Genomic DNA, 2,599 nt, shown 5'->3' with positions numbered 1-2,599 from the left:
TTATGGACGCTCGCTGGTGTAGCAGTTATGGTACCGGTGTTGTTGGAGGGGAGACTCCTTGGCGGCCTGGGTTCGAATGCAATTAGCTGCTTCTGGAGGATGCTGGGAAGACTGTGGCTGCTCCTGGAGGATGATGGGAAGACTGTGGCTGCTCCTGGAGGATGATGGGAAGACTGTAGCTGCTCCTGGAGGATGCTGGGAAGATTGTAGCTGCTCCTGGAGGATGCTGGAAGATTGTAGCTGCTCCTGGAGGATGCTGGGAAGACTGCAGCTGCTCCTGGAGGATGCTGGGAAGACTGTGGCTGCTCCTGGAGGATGCTGGGAAGACTGTAGCTGCTCCTGGAGGATGCTGGGAAGACTGTAGCTGCTCCTGGAGGATGCTGGGAAGACTGTAGCTGCTCCTGGAGGATGCTGGGAAGACTGTGGCTGCTCCTGGAGGATGCTGGGAAGACTGCAGCTGCTCCTGGAGGATGCTGGGAAGACTGTAGCTGCTCCTGGAGGATGCTGGGAAGACTGTAGCTGCTCCTGGAGGATGCTGGGAAGACTGTAGCTGCTCCTGGAGGATGCTGGGAAGACTGTGGCTGCTCCTGGAGGATGCTGGGAAGACTGTAGCTGCTCCTGGAGGATGCTGGGAAGACTGTGGCTGCTCCTGGAGGATGCTGGGAAGACTGTAGCTGCTCCTGGAGGATGCTGGGAAGACTGTAGCTGCTCCTGGAGGATGCTGGGAAGACTGTAGCTGCTCCTGGAGGATGCTGGGAAGACTGTAGCTGCTCCTGGAGGATGCTGGGAAGACTGTGGCTGCTCCTGGAGGATGCTGGGAAGACTGTAGCTGCTCCTGGAGGATGCTGGGAAGACTGTGGCTGCTCCTGGAGGATGCTGGGAAGACTGTAGCTGCTCCTGGAGGATGCTGGGAAGACTGTAGCTGCTCCTGGAGGATGCTGGGAAGACTGTAGCTGCTCCTGGAGGATGCTGGGAAGACTGTAGCTGCTCCTGGAGGATGCTGGGAAGAATGTAGCTGCTCCTAGAGGATGCTGGGAAGACTGTAGCTGCTCCTGGAGGATGCTGGGAAGACTGCAGCTGCTCCTGGAGGATGCTGGGAAGACTGCAGCTGCTCCTGGAGGATGCTGGAAGACTGTAGCTGCTCCTAGAGGATGCTGGGAAGACTGTAGCTGCTCCTGGAGGATGCTGGGAAGACTGTAGCTGCTCCTGGAGGATGCTGGGAAGACTGTAGCTGCTCCTGGAGGATGCTGGGAAGACTGTAGCTGCTCCTGGAGGATGCTGGAAGACACTGGTTCCACCTACAACAGCTACGGTATAATAAAATATGTCCCTTCTGTTTCTTAATGTCCCTTAATGATGTCTTTAAGGGACATGAAACTGGTGCATGTAAGTTGTGTGTACAAAAACACACACACAAGCTGACAATAAAATGAGAGAATAAACTCTCCAAAACCAGGCTGACGATAAGGCAGCAAGATGGACGCGCTGAACGAGGAGGATTGACAAACTTTGAGCCACGGAAAGTTCTTCTGCTGGAAATCAGATTTTGCTGTCTCGACCTCGGAGGAAATTGGGTTTAACAGTTCCCGATCTCGTGGAAAATCCTGCTTGAGAGTCTCGGAGACGCTGGAGAATCCTGTTAGTGTGCCTTGGAGACGCTGGAGAATCCTGTTAGTGTGCCTTAGAGACTCTGGAGAATCCTGTTAGTGTGCCTTAGAGACGCTGGAGAATCCTGTTAGTGTGCCTTAGAGACGCTGGAGAATCCTGTTAGTGTGCCTTAGAGACGCTGGAGAATCCTGTTAGTGTGCCTTAGAGACGCTGGAGAATCCTGTTAGTGTGCCTTAGAGACGCTGGAGAATCCTGTTAGTGTGCCTTGGAGACGCTCGAAAATCCTGAGTGTGGTTGTTGGAGAAGCTATGAAAACCATTTTTGAGTGAGTCAGAAACGCTGGGTAATCCTGTTTAAGTTTCAGAGAAGCTGGAAAATCCTTTTTTGAGTTTCGGAGAAGCTGGGAAAATGCTGTTTGAGAATCTCAAAGGCGAAGGAAAATCTTGTTTGCGAGTCAGAGACAGGCTGGAGAATCCTTTATGGGAGTCTCGGAGAAGCTGGAAAATCCTTTTTGTGAGTTGCGAAGACGCTGGAAAGTCCTGTTGTTAATCTCGGTTTAACTAAAAAAAAAAAAATCTGACCAATAAAGTTCCAGCAAATAAAAATATGTGTATGTGTATATCCCTCGAAGGAAATAAAAGAGGACTCTGTATATATAATTAATATATATCTACTGATGTCGCATTTTGATGAACAGATGAGGACTTTTAAAATCATCAATTAATGTATTTAGTTTCTTGACTAAGCGAGACTGATCACGTGACTAAGTCTCACAATATTAACCCAACGTGTCTTAGTAAGCCACTAACAGTGCTTACATGTCAGTCGACCCGGGCATGTGAGGCCTATATTATATATATATATATATATATATATATATATATATATATATATATATATATATATATATATATATATACTTAATGGAGCCCTGTTGTAAAGTATATATATATATATATATATATATATATATATATATATATATATATAT

General features: G+C 48.3%; 1 protein-coding gene across 1 annotated transcript in view; it reads right to left on the bottom strand.

The window, feature by feature from the left end:
- LOC138367474 (melanoma-associated antigen C1-like) overlaps positions 1–2,599 on the bottom strand; it is a 10,415-nt gene continuing 7,816 nt past the window's right edge. Inside the window, exons 2-3 of the mRNA XM_069329140.1 lie at positions 1,509–1,700; positions 1–1,278 (exon numbers count right to left, since the gene is read on the bottom strand). Of these exons, the coding sequence (XP_069185241.1) occupies positions 1–1,278; positions 1,509–1,700 (1,470 nt within the window). The remainder of the gene's footprint in view (positions 1,279–1,508; positions 1,701–2,599) is intronic.

This window comes from Procambarus clarkii, chromosome 22, assembly GCF_040958095.1.
Source record: "Procambarus clarkii isolate CNS0578487 chromosome 22, FALCON_Pclarkii_2.0, whole genome shotgun sequence".
Lineage (NCBI taxonomy): Eukaryota > Metazoa > Arthropoda > Malacostraca > Decapoda > Cambaridae > Procambarus > Procambarus clarkii.
Note: the sequence above shows the minus strand (reverse complement) of the source record. Positions and strands in the feature narration are given on the sequence as shown.